The sequence below is a fragment of the Eucyclogobius newberryi genome, unplaced genomic scaffold (genome assembly GCF_026437365.1).
Source record: "Eucyclogobius newberryi isolate DKJ021-1_F unplaced genomic scaffold, fEucNew1.0.hap1 SCAF_14, whole genome shotgun sequence".
Lineage (NCBI taxonomy): Eukaryota > Metazoa > Chordata > Actinopteri > Gobiiformes > Gobiidae > Eucyclogobius > Eucyclogobius newberryi.
Window position 1 is genome coordinate 23276076 of NW_027315768.1, and position 16513 is coordinate 23292588.

Sequence of the window (16513 nt, forward strand, 5' to 3'; positions counted from 1 at the left end):
ACAGTAATTGCACATGAATATGTGTCACGACAGCACATAGATTGCACATGAATTTCACAGTAATTGCACATGAATTCCAACAGCAATTGCACATACGACAGAATTGCACATCAGTATTAGGTTAGGTCAGTATTGCGACGGGATAACGTGACGATCTCCGGGTAAGACGACTGTTGTCCGCAGTTTCATGAGTTCCTCCTTTGTGGAAACGCGGTACGGCGCCGGCCGGGCAGGGGGCGGGGCCGGAGCCGGGGGGCGGGGCCGGAGCCGGAGCCGGGGGGCGGGGCCGGAGCCGGGGGACTCAGAGCCAAGACACATCGCCACGACACGACGAAAACACTCAATCCAGCCGAATAAAGTCAAAACACGTTAATTTAAAGCGATTCCAGTGCGTGTCCCGATCGTTCGTGAAGTTCCTCTTTCATATAAACGTGTATATAAACGTGTACCGACGACACGCCGTACTTTAGCGGGGGGGGCTGGTGGGCTCGCTCGGAGCTAGCTCACGTCACAACAACACAACGAACGCAACGAAAAACGCTCAAATCCAGCCGAAAAAAGTCAAAAACAGTTGAATTAAAAAACTATTCCAGCGTGTGTCCCTATCGTACAGTAAAATAGAAAAAATATACTAACTATATTTACAAAATATAGGAGATAAAGCACAATAAGTGTGAGAAAGAAGAGAGAGCGTTTACACCGGGCTGCCAGCTATACCAGCGCCTTATGACGTAAAAAAAAAAAAAAAAAAAAAAATCATGTCATTTGGAAAAGCTATATTGTTTATAGGCCACTCTGAAGGCCAAATAGTCAGAATTCTGGGAAACGTTTGCGGCTCCGTCGCACAGAGACCGTAAAAGCTATCCTTAAAATTTGGATAACTTTAGATGCCCCACTTGTATAGAGGACGTACACCGATTTTGAGGTCGGTGGGCAAAACGCACTAGGAGGAGTTCGTTAAAGTGTGAAACAGAAAAATGTGGATATTCGAGAGATTTAGCGGTTTTCCCATAGGGATAACATGGGAGGTTTATGTCATCGCTACGACTACGCCGTAAAAATTAAGGCATTTGTCTGATAGGCTTTTTTGATCGCGACGCCAAAATAGAATTTTGGGTAAAGTTTAGAAAATTTTGGTAAAACTAATTTTTGACCTTCAATGTTAATCTAAAGGTCACTCTGTAGGGGGCGCTATCGCGCCCATTTCAATTTTGTCATCATAAACTGGTCCAAACTAGAAAGTTGAACAACTGATTCAAATTTGGTCCTAATCGGACTTGTTTTGATCAAATGGGAACAATTTTTAGATCTGCAATATCCCAAAATAAGTTGTCCAACTTTGCGGCTGCGCCGCACACAGACCGTAAAAGGTATCTCAAAAAATTGGATAACTTTAGATGCCCCACTTGTCCAGAGGACGTCCGCCGATTTTGAAGTTGGTGGGCAAAACGCCCTAGGAGGAGTTCGTCAAAGTTTGACGTGAACAAAATGGCTAACACAGCGTGTTTTCATTTTCAAAGGAAGATGGCGGCCATAGGGTAAGTCTGGGGGCGTGGCCACAATGATTTTTTTTGTTTGTCCTCACGAGAGGAATGCGTGTCCCGAATTTCGTAGCTTTACGTCAAAGTTGACCTCGGGGCGTCTCCCATAGGCGCAATGTATTTTGACTTTTGTCGGTGGCGCTGTCGCGCCATTTTTTAACGAAAAAAAAAATGGCCCAGAAAAAATTTAATTTTTCGCCGATTCTGAATTTTGGGCAAAGTTTGGTGAGTTTTTGAGCATGTTCAGGGGGTCAAATTAGAGTTCAAAGCGATGAAGAACAAGAAAAAATATAGCCGCAAGCGGCAATGATCGGCCCTCGCTACGCCGCCGCCACGCCGCAAGAGGAGGGGGCGCTAACGCGCCCCAATTGTCCTTTTATTACGCCTACTGCTGAATCTGTGACGCTGTCACATCTTCTCCCCTTTGTTTTACCATCAAAAAGCAATTTTATTTTGAATTCTTGGCAAAATGTGCGGCTTTGCCGCACAGACACCGTGACTCTTTGAATAAAAATGTGGATAACTTTTGATGGTCCACCCCTGAAGATGAGTCTCACCAAATTTCAGGTTAATATGTCTAACGCCCTAAGAGGAGTTTGTGAAAGTCTAAAGTGTAAACATGTTCTGGCGATTTCCCCATTGGAATAACATGGAAGGTTTCGGTCATCGTTACGGCAAAGCCATAACAATTATGACATGGGTCTCGTTGACTTTTTTGATGGGGATGCTAAAATTGAGTTGTGTGTCAAATTTCATATAATTTCGCAAAACTAAATATTTAACCTCCATATAAAATCTGTAGGGGGCGCTGTGGCTCCAAATTAATTTATTTCACTTCAAGTAGGTTTAGGGCAAAGAGTTTAACAACTGATTCTAATTTGACGCAATTCGGACTTTATCTGCGCAAACGGCAGAAATGTTAAATTTGGGAGATTTCTGAAATTCTTGCTACAGTTTGCGGCTTCGCCGCACAGAGACCGTGACAGGTATCAATGTAATTTGGATAACTTTTGATGTCCCACTCCTCAGTAGCATTTTCACCAAATTTCAGCTTTTTAGGGCCAACGCCCTGGGAGGAGTTCGTAAAAGTACGACGTTTGGAAAAACTCCGAAGTCATGTTTAGCCATTTTTGAAGCAATATGGCCGACATTTGGTTGGGCGGACGGCGTTGCCGTAATAATATTTTTTACTTCTCTTGTCACCATCTACCTCTGCGCCAAATTTCATGATTCTACGATCAGATTTTTTTTGGGTCATTTCCCATCTCTCAATGCATTTTTGGTACATTTGGGGGCGCTGACGCGCCAATTTTTTTTATTTTAGAAAAGGGAAATAGCCAGAATGTAGAGAGGCACGATTTTTAGAGGTGTTCAAATTTTTGTGACTTTTCGTCAATGTTCACTGGGTGAAAAATAGGGGGGTTGGTCCCGAGAAGAAGAAAGAAAGAAAGAAAGAATAATATTCCGATACGAAAACAATGTTTCCCATTTTCCAAATATCATAAACTATACATTTTCGGAAAGCGCTCGCGCTTTCCTACCTCATGGTGTGGGTCCCTGGTCACTGACGGGTACTTTCGTTAATTTTGAGTGGGCTCCGCCCACTTTGTGTTTTTGGCCCTCTATACAGTAATAATGTTCATTTTTTGCATTACATGCTTATATGCACGGAACATGCAAGAGATGGGGAACGTATTCGTGAGGTACTTAGCGCAAATGAGTGCTTTATATGGGGATGACGACTGCTTCGCGGTCGTCATCCCAATGTAAAGTGCTCGTTTAGTGCGCACTTTTGCACGGGCTTCGCCCGTTTACAACGGTAATGTTCCATTTTCCTACAACTAATTAGCATGCACGGGGCGTGCATGAGTGGAGGAGTGCGTTAGTGAGTGTTTGGAAGTGGGCGAGCGCTTCGCGCTCGATTTCGTGCGCACTACATGCGCACTTTCGCAGCCGTGCTTTGCACGGCCTTACGAGACTAATAGGCCTCTCGCCAGCTTGTGGCGCTCGGGCCTAATAATAATATTTTTAGCAAAAACAATATAGCCATTTCCACTATAACAACAAATTATACATCGTTTGAAAGCTCTAAGCCTTCCCCATGCCGCCATGGGGTGGAATCATCATTACGAGCGCTTACGCGCTCGTCACTCCCCATTCCGTCGGGATGCCCCGCCCACTCCCCATAGACTTCCATTGATTTGAGCAGATACAAGCATGGCCCATGCCTGCGGCATGGATTCTCGCATACAGGACGATGCCAGGAGGGTTTTTGGAGGAATGCAGCGCTTTGCGCTGCTGTTGTCAACAATTTGTGAATGGGCTATTCACAAATTGTTGACTATTTCTGTCATAGCAGGAGTAAGTATGCATGATCCATGCCTTCGGCATGGGCTAGTTCACTGTACTTGCCAGGGGCGACGGGGCACCAAACATGCGGGCTGCGCCCGCATGTTTGGTCAGACAGTTGCAACGCTGCCTTCGGCAGCGTTGCGGGAGCAATAGGCCCTCCGCCCTGCTGGGGCTCGGGCCTAATAATATTCCGATGCGAAAACAATGTTTCCCATTTTTCAAATATTATAAACGATACATTTTCGGAAAGCGCTCGCGCTTTCCTACCTCATGGTGTGGGTCCCTGGTCACTGACGGGTACTTTCGATAATTTTGAGTGGGCTCCGCCCACTTTGTGTTTTTGGCCCTCTATACAGTAATAATGTTCAATTTTTGCATTACATGCTTATATGCACGGAACATGCAAGAGATGGGGAACGTATTCGTGAGCTACTTAGCGCAAATGAGTGCTTTATATGGGGATGTAAAGTGCTCGTTTAGTGCAAACTTTTGCACGGGCTTCGCCCGTTTACAACGGTAATGTTCCATTTTCCTACAACTAATTAGCATGCACAGGGCGTGAATGAGTGGAGGAGTGCGTTAGTGAGTGTTTGGAAGTGGGCGAGCGCTTCGCGCTCGATTTCGTGCGCACTACGTGCTAATAGGCCTCTCGCCAGCTTGTGGCGCTCGGGCCTAATAATAATATTTTTAGCAAAAACAATATAGCCGTTTCCACTATAACAACAAATTATACATCGTTTGAAAGCTCTAAGTCTTCCCCATGCCGCCATGGGGTGGAATCATCATTACGAGCGCTTACGCGCTCGTCACGCCCTATTCCGTCGGGATGCCCCGCCCACTCCCCATAGACTTCCATTGATTTGAGCAGATACAAGCATGGCCCATGCCTGCGGCATGGATTCTCGCGTATGGGACGATGCCAGGAGGGTTTTTGGAGGAATGCAGCGCTTCGCGCTGCTGTTGTCAACAATTAGTGAATGGGCTACGCCCATTCACTAATTGTTGACTATTTCTGTCATAGCAGGAGTAAGTATGCATGATCCATGCCTTCGGCATGGGCTAGTTCACTGTACTTGCCAGGGGCGACGGGGTACCAAACATGCGGGCTGCGCCCGCATGTTTGGTCAGACAGTTGCAACGCTGCCTTCAGCAGCGTTGCGGGAGCAATAGGCCCTCCGCCCTGCTGGGGCTCGGGCCTAAAAACAACAAAGCACAAAATGTAACCTTTTTTGAGCTGTTTTCGACTATTATTTTAGTTTGAAATTGTTGTTTATTTTCTAAAACCTTGACCTAAGAAGAGGAGAGTATTTTAATAAAAAAATCGAGTATATTCTTTGGTATTGGATGAGTTTGAAATGTCAGTATGATCAGCAGCCACTGTACAAACTGTAAACCAAGTCCCACGTCTGCTCCGTTCTATTATGCACTTGTCATAATGTATGTCGTTATGTAACGTAAATGTGGTGAATATTTAACTAACGTATATCCTTGGCAAGTATTATAATTACTATCAAACTTGCCTGATCTGTCGAGCAAACTTACTCAAACAGGTCCTTATAGTGTCCGTAATGCCATATTCAAAGCTGCTGCTTGTTACCAGTGTCACATTATCCTGCATTGACAGGTCTGACGTGTTTCGACCGGTCCCTCAGACCCTGTTATCCTCCGTCTGTCAGGATCTGTGAAACTGCAGCAGGTTATTCCAACATGTGAAAAGACTCAGCAGGACAAGTCTGTGCCAAATAGTTTCAAATCATATTATTGTACATAAGGTGTCATTATAGGACATGCGCTTGCACACTGCTGACGGGCTGAAGGACTTTAATTGGTTGTGATGAAACTCTGATTAAATACGTGAAGTAGATATGTTTCATTGGCAAGAGGAAAAGATGGTGGTTGGCCATGTATTATTTATGTGGAATGGATTTTTTCAAAGATTTACATTTAACGCATCAATGTTTAATTCAAATACCCTTTCACAACTTCAAGATACACTTACAGACCCATTGTGCAAGTTCTCGGTTCACAACACAGACCAGGAACTATTAAAGATGTATCACGTTATGATTTTTGTATGTCCAGTTGTTGCCTAAATGTCTTTGTAATGATAATAATAATATAAATAATAATAGTACATTTACTATTGCAAATCACGTAAAGTTACTCACTGCGTTGTTTCTCATGTTATATTCTTACAAAATACAACAAGTGAGTAAGATAAGATAAGATAAGATATTCCTTTATTGTCCCACAGAACAAGTAAAAAAACACTAAATGACCACTAACTTATGCTACTGATGCGCACAAATCCACATTATGTGTTTGGTCAACTATATATATATATATATATATATATATATATATATATATATATATATATATATATATATATATATATATATATATATATATATATATATATATATATATATATATATATATATATCAGAGGGGCACAACTCAACTTGGAGGTGAAAGATATTGGCTCAGTTTTTTGAAAAGACAGTTATGAGAACAAAGCATCATTTGGTTGAACAGCAGCGCATTTAACTTCCACAAATTCAGCATTCATAACCAATAATCTGCCTGTCACAAACTTCAACATGTTGCTGTAGCTTAACATTAATCTAGAGAAGCACATGTGGCTGTATCTTGAGACTTCAAAATATTGTCACGTGATCAAATATTCCATACAAGTTAGTCACAGATTACTCTCAATAGATATAAACTGTAATGAGATTTTGTTTTATAAATGTTATATATCTTCATACAACATTCATATTTAGGATAAACAGAATCTCAGAAGATGACTGGCTTGTCCGGACCAGGAGATATTCAAACGTGTCAATCGTCCTGAATAGATAAATCATTAGCTAGCTCCACGTTGCTGCATAAAAGACAACATTGCATCTTTGAACATGTTTACATCTCCGACTGTAAACATTGTTCCCATGGCCAAACAGTCTACATTCTAATTGTCAGACAATGTCCTGATTATCATTTTCTGTCAATGACCTTCTTGTTTGAAAGAGCTGCTCATTTATCTTAGCCCATTTTTCTAATTTGAGACATTTACCAAAAATAAAATTGGCACAAAGAGTCGTGAGCCTTTGAACAGCCAAATCATTGTACACACTTGAAACATATGGAATAATATCTTCTATACCACAATTACGCTCTGAATCCAACCTGACCAGTTGTAATACTTTAATTCTAGCTTTTTTATGCCGTTTTTTATGTTCTTTTACCTGGCTCACGAACAGAACTCAATCTTCTGCTCTTGTAATTATGAAATGGCCGTGGTCGTTCTCTTCTCTCTGACAAACCAACATAAATCTTTCCACACACCTGATTGGATGAGACATGACTCATGTCATTGGTCTATGATGGTATAACCTTGGCTGTGAAGATAAAAAGCAATGGAGTTTTAACTTTATTAGAAAGTAATAACTCTGGCCTCTGGGCTAAAAAATATATAGCATTTGATGTTTTGATCAGCATGGGTGAAGTCCATTCTGGACTCTATTTATTTTTACAATATGGATATGAGATGACTGTTTCTTAAGCATTGTTTGGTAACCTCATCTTCTCCTCGAGCTCTGCTATTGTTAAGCCTGTGTCATATCATATCTTATTTACTGCCCCCTGTATTGTGCTGGAGCAGAATTTCAATGAGCACTTTCAACATGGATTGCATCACTTTCATACATATTCCAGTTGTAATGTTTTTCTTATATATCACCATATACTGTCTGACTTTGAAATATCCAGCCTAATAAAGTGATCACATGTCATCACGCCTCTAAGATGACATCACTGTGGGCAGCCATCTTGGTGCCTCCATATGATTGCCAATACTTTCAAAACCTTAAAACACATTGTTGAAGACGAGTAAGTGAAGGTGGAAACCCCTATTAACTTTAGGCAGCCCAGAGTCCAGTTTCAAGGATCTGCGCCACAGGCGAGTGCAACGTGGCGCTTTTCAGCTAAATAAAAGCTGAAGACACCATAAGATTGGACTGGCGCAGGTGCTGAGAAGGCCATGGAGGTAAATGAGTCGCAGGATATCTAATAGCTGGATTTCAGCTAAAGGTGACAAAATAAAATGTGGAGTATATTTAGCATCAAAGCAACTGTGAAGCACAAAGCATAAACTGTTCAGCACGATACAAGAGAGGCTTACCTTAAATTCCTCCAGAATCTTGTAGGTTTTCCCTCGATACTCGCAAAAGTTTTTCACCTCTTTGCACTCGGGGCAGCAGCCGTTGTGCTCCACTTTGGTGCACTTGGGATGCAGTTTTGGGCACTTGGGCTGGTCGCACACAGGTCCGTCCTCCGTGCACACGCACGGACAGTTCGAGTGTCCCGGGTAGAAGCGCTCTCCCAGTTTGTATACGAAGCCACTATCGTCCACACAGCCTTTCCCGCGATAGTCATCAAACACCATGTTATCTGTGCCCTGGCGCTCCGCCTCGTCCGCGGCGTAGTCCGCTGGGGGGGTTCCCACCGCGGCCGGGGCTACAGAGGCGCTCAGGACCAGCAAGAGCAGCACAGCGGCCCACAGGTGTACGCGCGGGAGTAGGAGCAGGGAGGGGCCCATGTTCAACCACGTAACGGACATCCACGTTCAGCGCGAGCGTGTTCGTGGCATTTCTTCAGGCTCGCGGCATCCGCTCCGGATCCGCTCCGCACTGCGCTGACATCGGCGTCACTTCAGAGAAACGGGCTGCAGTGGGAACAGCACAGACAGAAACGTGGAGCCACGTTACTACTCCGGCTGCTCAACATGCGACACCCAGGAAACACTAAGAACTTCACTGAAGCCTACACTTTACAGAGTCTGTGATCCAGTTATAGATTGTGTTATTACAGTGTGCAGCGGCTATCGGTCCAACACTGGAGCAGAACAGGTTAAATCATGCATTCAGAGAGTGTCTGGGTGGAGAGGGCTCATCACTGTATTCTGCTCCACAAGCCGCCCAAAGCAAGCCTCTTCTGAGGTTTGGCACAAACTCTGCGGAGAGACAACAGGTAGTCATTCGCCTGTAACCATTTCCTAGTTTGGATTCTGCCTCTGGTAATGACAGGGCTCTGATGCGAGAATATCAGCCTCTAACAGCCTTCGCCAATTTATATTTAATGCGCAATGAAAAACGCACGGGATGGAAAGAACAATCCACTCAGACTAAACAAACATTTGCTTTTAAATATTTTTCGTTTAGTGTGGCACGTCTGCTCAATCAACATTAAAACTACTTATATATGAGCACACTCATCGCACCAACAAGCTCCAATATGCACGTGAGGTGAAGCCACAAAGCACCAAACATAGAAAGAATCGTCGTTAGTTATATACAATGTAGGCAAACTTCACTTTTATCCACATTGGTAAATTCAGCACGACCCTCTGCCCGATATTCCTCTCATTCGGTGGCAAAGGGGCTTAAGAGCACTCAAACACATTTCCACGTAAATCCAAAGTAGATATCATCTGTCATCATCTGTCGTTTACCGTGCAAAACAGGACTTAAAATTGCAAAATGCGTATCAAATCCTCTGGCGTTTCCTAAGCATCCGAAGTCTATTTCCACAGTATTGCAGGTAGACATTTGAACGCAGGAGTGTCACTGATGGTTTGCACTCATTCCACATCCGCTATTGAAATTGAACAAAAAAAAGAATCCACAAGACGGAAAAAAACAGATGTAGCCCACAGTTTCAGCTGGTTTTCCGCGATTGAGGGAAAGCGCGAGGAGAGAGCGCGCCGAGTTTCAGCACCTTGGAGAGCGACGATCCTCCTGCGTCCTGCACTGAGCGGAGCAGAGACTAGAGCGCCCCCCGCGTCTCAGTCGTCACCCACGTCCACGTCCACGGCACCAGCACCAGCAGCACAAGCAGCACCACCAGCACCAGCACCAGCAGCATGCGCTTTGATCATGCAAGGGTTAATTGCAAGAAAAAAGGGCTTGAGATAAAGTCGACAAGTCGTTATTTGAGGAGCAGCAGCAGCTGCAGCTGGTAAACAGAGGGGTGTGTCCAGTGCGTGCGAGTGGATCTGACCTCCAGCGTGTTTGCCAGAGCACGTATTTGTAGAGTGCACACGTATGAGTGACTGCGTAGCACCTACATCAGAAGCAAAGCAGAGTTTGTCATAGAAGTTTAATGTCTCAAACAGCTACAAGGCCACTACTGATGGATTTGAATTGATGATTTACTTTTTGTTTTATTACACTGCAACAATTAATTTACTATTGCTAAATGACCACTACTGGCGAGAAAAAGGTCAAAAAGTGCTTACCTAAATATTCAGGAGCGATATCCATACCCCAGGTAACTAAAACTAAACTCAAGTTTGACAGTCAGCTCTCATGGACTGATTGGATAAATCATACAGGATGAACAAAGGCAATGCTTTGTCTTGGAGGTGTGTACCCTATTGTGCCATGAGAACAGCTGTCCAGGGTTTGGTCTTGTCACACCTGGACTACTGCTCAGTCATTTGGTCGAGAGCCTTACGGGAGCGCTTGAAAAAAATACAGCTTGTCCAGAATAGAGCTGTCAGGGTATCTCTGGGTTGCTAGCCAATGTGAATGAGATACATACCACTCTCAAACGTTGGCTCAGGTCTGTAATCATTGAGTCTGAAGTGTTGTTTGAGTCTAATGTTGCCATTTGAAGTTAACGTGTGTGCTGTGTATGTGTTATATGTTATATGTTGTTTCTGCCCTGACCTGCCAGGGACGACAGATGGAAAGTAGCCAATGGGCTCATACTGGCATATTTACATTATATGTTCATTAATATGCAATGTCCCTTTTGAATAAATAAATCTGGAAAAATCTAAATCTGTTACGGCTGAAAATACAGGATAAATTAAAAATACTGTAAGCCTTCTGTGCTACATGCATAAGGCCATCTTTAAAACAACCCCAGTGGTGTACGGCGGTGTACAGTAGGTATTGTCATCAACATGTCCCTCGGCAGGTCAGCTCCCGTGATTTAGTTGTTCCTTTTGCGCAAATTGTATGAAGAGAAGTGTATTATTTATATCCTCAGCAGCTTGGAATCAGCTGTCTGTGAGTATAAGGCAAATAAGTAACAGATATTATTCTGAAAAGTTGTATGTTTCAAATATAATCTTATTCAAAGTTATTTTCTTAATATATTAAAAAAATAAAAATAAAATTATAATAAAAGGCCAATATGATTGTGTAATGTGTTCTTATTTTATGCAAAATGGACCCCAGGAAGACTAGCGACCACTTGCGGAAGCTAATGAGGCTCAGAATGAATGAATGAATGAATGAATAAATAAGTAAAACTATAGCTTCTTCTTAAAAGTTTTAAAGCTTCTTCTCTAAAGTTTTACTCACCAGTGTCACTGTCACTTTTTCCCCCAAGCGAAATGTAAACACGTGAAAAGAAAATCTCACAGGGTCATTGTCCATTGAGATAATGTCCCATCCATTGTTAACAACATGAAGCAAAATGCACAAACATTACAGTGATAATATCAGAACATTGTACTTTTCCTTGAACCGCTCACAAAAAAGGCTGAGACATGGTCTTAAGCAGAAAATGTTTATAACAAATCATACAGAGGGCACTTGGAACAGTCCACACAATGTTTTGGCATTGAACATTCAAGCCTGCCTTCCATATGGAATTTAGTATGGAGTTTAAGAATCCTCAGCTGTGCGTCATAAGGACAGCAAATTACTAAAGAAGACTAAACAACAAACGTCCATATCGATGATAGATCTTGACCATAATATGACCCGCGTGCTGTTTGACCCAATAAACATTAGTTAATGGTGATTTCTTTGACAGTGCTCATGTGCATAATATTTCATTTATTCATTTGTATATTTACATGTTTGTTTTTTGTCACAATGCAGCATAGATACAAGCAAAGTTTGCAGCCGATGCGAAGCACACACTGTCTTGCAAATGTTCAACTCCCGTCCCTGGTTGGGCTTTTCTACAATAACACATATAAAACATTATTCTACGCTATATAAACAGTGTAATTTTATACAGTCAAAATGCATTTATTCAACCTCACTCACTCACTTTCAGACATTATTTACAAGTGGGAACAGTATTGTTTTCAGCCGTGCCTTGAGTCTAGATGTGGCATAATACAGGATTTACGGTTGCTATTCCTTTCCTCCCCTGGCCCACCTTTAAATACAGTTGCAACATCAATTTATCTTATGCAAAGATGTGTGACCCTAAGGACCATCAATTCATTAGTCAATCCTAAGTGGAATCGCTCTCATCTTATAAACTGCAACCTCTCGACCTTTTCTGTTACAATAGATGTGCAGCAGCCTGGCTTTAATATGAACAATGATTAAAAGCTGCTGTTGAATATAATGGTGGAGCCCTGTCGGAACACCTGTCACTCCCCAGGGTGAACTAGACCTGAGTGTGACAATCTGCTGAACGCTGCACAAGGTCAGGGCTGCTACTGCCTCATTAACTCAGCCAACTTAAAGTCACAATGGTCCATGCATATTTCACTATTATGAATGGGACTTTTCAAACTATATTCAAGTTAATCTAGTACAACGTGATCATAACAGCTGGAAGTATATTATATTATTATAGGCTAGAAACACTTACATTTGTCTATTTGATAAAGCTTGACTGATAATTTATTTATAATATTATATAATGGAGACATATCATGCTTTTCTGGAAGTAGAATTGATCTATAACAAAGGTAGATCATAATTTTACATAATTGTAAACCACCTCTAAAACAGCTTAGTAATAGACACAGCAGAACTAAAATGTCACTGTATGCAGCGGATTGTCATTTACATGTTTTTATGATTGAAAAATGGTTTTGTGACATTTCAGAACCCATATATTGCCCTGAGTCTTAATGTTTAATGTGTTCAAAACAAAGTACAGTGATGTTTGCGCCTGGGCAGGGATAGGGGGTAAGTGAAAACATGCAGGAATCAATCATAATACAACTTTGAGTACACCAATGATGAGGAAACAGGATATAACAAGGCCAAAAACAAAGTTGATTTGATGTAACATGCCGCCTTTAAAATGACCTGATTACTTATGAAGTTCATTGAAATTAAAATAAATAAAGGTTTATCGTCATGAAAAACATTGCTTCATTTGTAAATTAGTTTGATTTTGTCCACTCTTATCTTGGCTATAATTGATTTCCTTGATTTTACAAAAAAAAAAAAAAAAAAAAAAAAAAAAAACGAGTAGCACTTTAATTAATAAATGTGTGATAACAAAGTTAGAGGGCTAATATTAAACATGTTTTATTGGGTTTAATTAAACCACCCAAAATACAGACCAACAGACCCGGAACACCAGCTGAGTAACTAAACAATGAACACCATACAAGGGTTGATGTTAAAAGCATAATTTTGCAAACTAGATGTCCCCCAGTTATCCTTCCATTAAGATTTACTTTACCAAAGCGTTGTAGATCCAAGTTCGACCTGTTTTGAGAGATGTAGGTGCTCGCTCTTGCCACTAGGGGGCGCAGGCGCGTGATATTTCTAATTGCAAGAAGAAGAAAAAAATCAAAACAAAAGAACATGGCTGTGCTTCCCCCCTCCGCGCCCTGTCAGGTACTTACACATCCAAAACTGTAATTACTGTGACAAAACGCATCGTATTTGTTGTTCCTGCAATTAAATTAACCAAAGTTATATCGCATTTTAGTTCTGTTTGAAATCCTCATACTCAAGTGGAAATACTGTAATAAGCACGTCTATGGCAACGTGCCTTTGTCGCCTTCCTCAAGAGGATCAGTTGACGAAGAATTACACATTATTTTAATCCTGATAGCACCAGCTAGTTAGTTATAAAGTAAAAAAATACGGATCTCCCCTCCTTGTTCCGTTCATTCTCTACGGGAACTAGCGAGTCTTGCTCAAATAAACTAAAACCGTTATTGATGGATTATCACTGACGATATGTCACCGGAGGAAAATACTGTCTTTTCCCCAAGGCTAAAGGCTTAACTTTAACTTTAACATGAACTTAAATATAAAACAGACAGACTTGATAAAAGTACAATGCAAAGTCAAGTGTTTTTGTAAACAAGTTAGTTCAGTTTGTGGTGTTTTATTTAACATTATTGATTACATTAATGTGTGTTAACTTTAGCTTAAAGACAAAACCACTTACTTTTATAAACATATATATTTCCTACATAGTAGTAAAGGCCTGTGATTATCCATTTGTAACTCAATCTCTACTTTGTGTTAATCATTGATTTAGTTTAGCCAATCTCAGCTAATTCCCCATAAGGAATGAATAGAGCAGGAAGTGGAGCTCCGCAGTTTTAAAGCAACCGGAACTAACCGGTCGATTTCGTGAAAAGGGCCTATGTGTAGGACATGGATCTATTATATTGGGCTGTAGCATGGCTTTATTAAAACATCTGGATATGTTATTGTTTGTTTCGCTCGGCTCCGCTTGAGCAGCTCTCGCTCTAGAGAGCTTTAGTGGATGTAGTTTGCCGGTAAAGGCTAAACTGGCGACATGCACAAAACAGTGGCCATCGAGCCGGGCTTGGGCTTGCATATTGTATTTGTATGTATTTATGTAATTCATTATTGTTTATAAAGGCTCTGGGAAATCACTCACTTATGTCAGACCAGGAGTCAGTGACAGGGATGATGAGGATGCAGGTGCCGGTTATTAAAAATGCAGATAAAGGGGAAGCTGCAATCACAACAAAACCTGTGGCAGGCCGTGACTTTGTCAAAATCTGGGTTAGGCTCACTAAGTGTGTAATTACTGTGTCAGCTGAAACATTAGCCAGGAGCAGACAGGGAGATGTTAGGAAAGAATAATGGAACACCTAAAACAAAAGGAATACATTGTTTTCCCTTCTAAATGTTTCACCAAACTTAAATATTGCTAAAACACAAACTAAGCCAGATCTTACCATTTTAAATCATTTAAAATATATTCATGCACATTTCTTTCTTGGGCTGCACAATATAAGTCTTGTACCTGCAGTTCAGACCTCTACAAACTAGCTTTTTTCTCCTTCTACATAATGCAATCTCCTCATTCTCAACTCCATGCTCCTGATCATGGCCAACTCTCCTGGGAATCATTCAACTGCTTTTCTTACTAACCACACATACATTGCTTGTAGCTAGATAAAAATATATCTTGTCTTCACAGACCTCAGATACATCATGCATTCTGGACCTCTGTGCTCAAATAGGCAGTGCAAACCTTCTGCCCACATACCATCCCCCTCTTAAGTGAAACATCTTGGCCATTGACCCGGTTTCAAAGAAAAAAACACATAAAAGTGCACGGCTAGAATAGCCTCTTGTCTTGTCTTTCGCTTTACACTGCTCTACTGGGCTGCAGAACAAGTATATATCATTTATTAAATCTGACATTGCACTTGAGTAAATGTGGGATCTTAATGCGAGATGTGTTGTCTCCGACCACCAGGGCTGCTCCTCCGGCATGCCATGGTCCATTAGGCCTTCACTCTGGCTCAGGGAAAACACAGCCCAGGATGATGGGGAAAACAGCGGTGCTCAGAACACCCACTATTAACACAACATATACCTGCATTTAAGGGACAGCCTCACAACACTGTGCAGAGGCCTTTATTTACATTTCAGTTTATCCACTTCCAAGACAAACCCCAATTACCCAAATGTAGTGAATTGTATGCAGACGTGGAGTGAGTCACGGAAAAGTGCTGCTTTCAAGGTGAAGAAGTAAAATTAGCTACTTGACAAAAACTTTACTCTCCGTAAAGTTTGGAAAGTTTTAATGTCCACTCTGCACCCGTCACAGTTTTCATAAATTACTTGTCTAACATACATGTTTTGACTCTATGGAAAGTACTGTAATCATCTGAAACTAAAGGTTAAAGTGCTGACTTGTTCCTAAGAAAGTAGTTAAGAAGACGTTGTCGTGTTACATAAGGTTGATTCATGTCCTCTCCTGTTGCGTCTCTGGACAAGATTCATTACCCAGTGTGTGAAATAGTGGTTTATTGAGTGTGAAGAGCTGACTTCTTAGAGATATTCTACAGTGCAAGTTGAAGAGTCGGGTTTACATTACAGTTACATGTCTGAACTGGTTGGTTTATGACCCATGGTTTTGTATCAAATAATACTTATCTGTGATTCAAGGTCTGGATTACAAAAAGTACAAAAGTTTTCCACCAGACTGTAAAAGATAATCACATGAATAGCTTTCATTTTGAAATAAATTAACATATTATATTTATTTTTAAATTAAACAAACTAATTGAGAACAAATGGGAAAAAGAAGGTAACCTTGTTTTGACATTACATGTTTTGTGACTGTCCTGATCAAAAATATTAGACTGAAATGAACAATGCACTGCAGACTCTTTTTGACATTGAAATCCCTCTCAATTTTTGAACTATGTACTTGGGCCTCAAAAACCCTGCCATGGACACAATAAACCTTTGGAAAGTACTTTTTGCATCAGGAAAAAAGGCCATCACAAAGAAATGGATGACAAAAACATCACCAACAATCAAGGACTGGACTGACAGTACCAGAAATGAGGGAAATGGAAAAAAATACACTAGGACTTAATTTGGAAATGGACAAATTTG

General features: G+C 41.3%; 1 protein-coding gene across 1 annotated transcript in view; it reads right to left on the bottom strand.

Moving 5' to 3' along the window:
• The window catches only part of vwc2l (von Willebrand factor C domain containing 2 like), a 35273-nt gene extending 25513 nt beyond the window's left edge, over nucleotides 1–9760 (bottom strand). The window contains exons 1-2 of the mRNA XM_072445062.1: nucleotides 9406–9760; nucleotides 8077–8619 (exon numbers count right to left, since the gene is read on the bottom strand). Of these exons, the coding sequence (XP_072301163.1) occupies nucleotides 8077–8514 (438 nt within the window). The 5' untranslated portion in view covers nucleotides 8515–8619; nucleotides 9406–9760. The remainder of the gene's footprint in view (nucleotides 1–8076; nucleotides 8620–9405) is intronic.
• Between the last annotated feature and the right edge of the window lie 6753 nt (nucleotides 9761–16513).